This window comes from Colobus angolensis, unplaced genomic scaffold, assembly GCF_000951035.1.
Source record: "Colobus angolensis palliatus isolate OR3802 unplaced genomic scaffold, Cang.pa_1.0 Scaffold169, whole genome shotgun sequence".
NCBI classification, from domain to species: Eukaryota; Metazoa; Chordata; class Mammalia; order Primates; family Cercopithecidae; genus Colobus; species Colobus angolensis.
In genome coordinates this window covers 2164074-2165575 of record NW_012114810.1, presented here as the reverse complement: position 1 = coordinate 2165575, position 1502 = coordinate 2164074, and the positions used below count along the sequence as shown (strand labels likewise).

The 1502-nt window shown below is 43.9% G+C and overlaps 1 protein-coding gene across 1 annotated transcript in view; it reads left to right on the top strand.

Annotated features, from left to right (window-relative positions):
• Window positions 1-1502, top strand: part of TDRKH (tudor and KH domain containing) — a 26573-nt gene that overhangs the window by 8081 nt on the left and 16990 nt on the right. Inside the window, exon 3 of the mRNA XM_011937897.1 lies at window positions 1318-1424. Within this exon, the coding sequence (XP_011793287.1) occupies window positions 1318-1424 (107 nt within the window). The remainder of the gene's footprint in view (window positions 1-1317; window positions 1425-1502) is intronic.

Here is a 1502-nt window from a genome sequence, read left to right as displayed (position 1 = left end):
GAGTAGCTGAGATTACAGGCACTCACCACCATGCCCGGCGAATTTTTGGTATTTTTAGTAGAGATGAGGTTTCATCATGTTGGCCAGGCTGATGTTGAACTCCTGACCTCAGGTGATCCACCTGCTTCGGCCTCCCAGAGTGCTGGGATGCCCCAGCCACTATGTATATTTTTAAAAGAACAAATAGAGGAACTTTTTAGCTAACTAAACTTTTTAGACTTCCCTTCTGGAGAAGAGTACTTCTCCGTAGAGAAAGGATGACTTAGTTTGAAATATGGGTTTTTGACTGGGTGATTGTCAGCATGTTATAGCTTGAATTATCCTTTTCTTCTTCTTCTTCTTTCTTCTTTCTTTTTCTTTCTTCCTCTTCTTCTTTCTCCTCCTCCTCCTCCTCCTCCTCCTCCTTCTTCTTCTTCTTCCTTCTTCTTCTTCCTCCTCCTCCTTCTTCTTTTTTTTTTTTTTTGGAGAGGGAGTCTCACTCTGTCGCCCACCCTGGAGTGCAGTGGAGCAATCTCGGCTCACTGCAAGCTCTGCCTCCTGGGTTCAAGCAATTCTTCTGCCTCAATCACCCTAGTAGCTAGGATTACAGGTGTGCACCACCACTCCTGGCTAATTTTTGTATTTTTAGTAGAGAGCCAGCCAGTAGTAGAACCACCAGCGTGGCTGACCTCAAGTGATCCACCTGCCTTGGCCTCCCAAAGTGCTGAGATTATAGGCGTGAGCCACCACACCTGGCCTAGTCTTTGCTATGTTGTTACATAGCAAAGTAAGCCAGTCTATGAAATGAACTCATAACTCCATTGATGTGTTTTCTTCAGCAACATCAACATAGCAAAGAGTTCTTTTTTAATTTCTATACTCATCTTTTTTCTATATTCCTTTTCTCTAGTTGTTAGTAGAAGGCACTTACCTCAAAGGCTGGATCTAATAGGACCTAGAGAAATGACTTATGTACATATGAGTCAGGAGAAGTTCTGAGCCTAATGGACCCCTCAGGCAACCTTTGGCCTTCATTCTTCTCCAGTAGTCATGTCTTGGGAGAAGTAATTTGCCCAAACCCCAGCACCTCTTTATTGCAGAGTCTGTTTTTCCCATTTTAGCATCTGAAACAGTGTCCCAGAGAAAATGCCCATCTCTGATCTTTTGGGACCTTCTAATTCCCATTCAGATGCCAATTTTCCTTGTTACTATGGTTGAGATCCTCACTTTATCTCTTGGATCAGTGTCTCTTTGACAGCCAGATTCTGGGGAGGACTGGTGGTTATAATAGCTTTGGGTGTTACCTAAGTCTGATCTGATGAACAATGATCTGTGCAGAAGAGCGGCTGACATTTGTTGGGGAAGATGACATTGAATTAGAGATGCGGGTTCCCCAGGAGGCTGTGAAGCTCATCATTGGCCGGCAAGGAGCCAATATTAAACAGGTAAGTGTCTGAGCAGGCAGTGTGCTTTCCCAAGGATTGATTCTATTTATTGATTTCTTGTTTCCTTCCACTGACCCC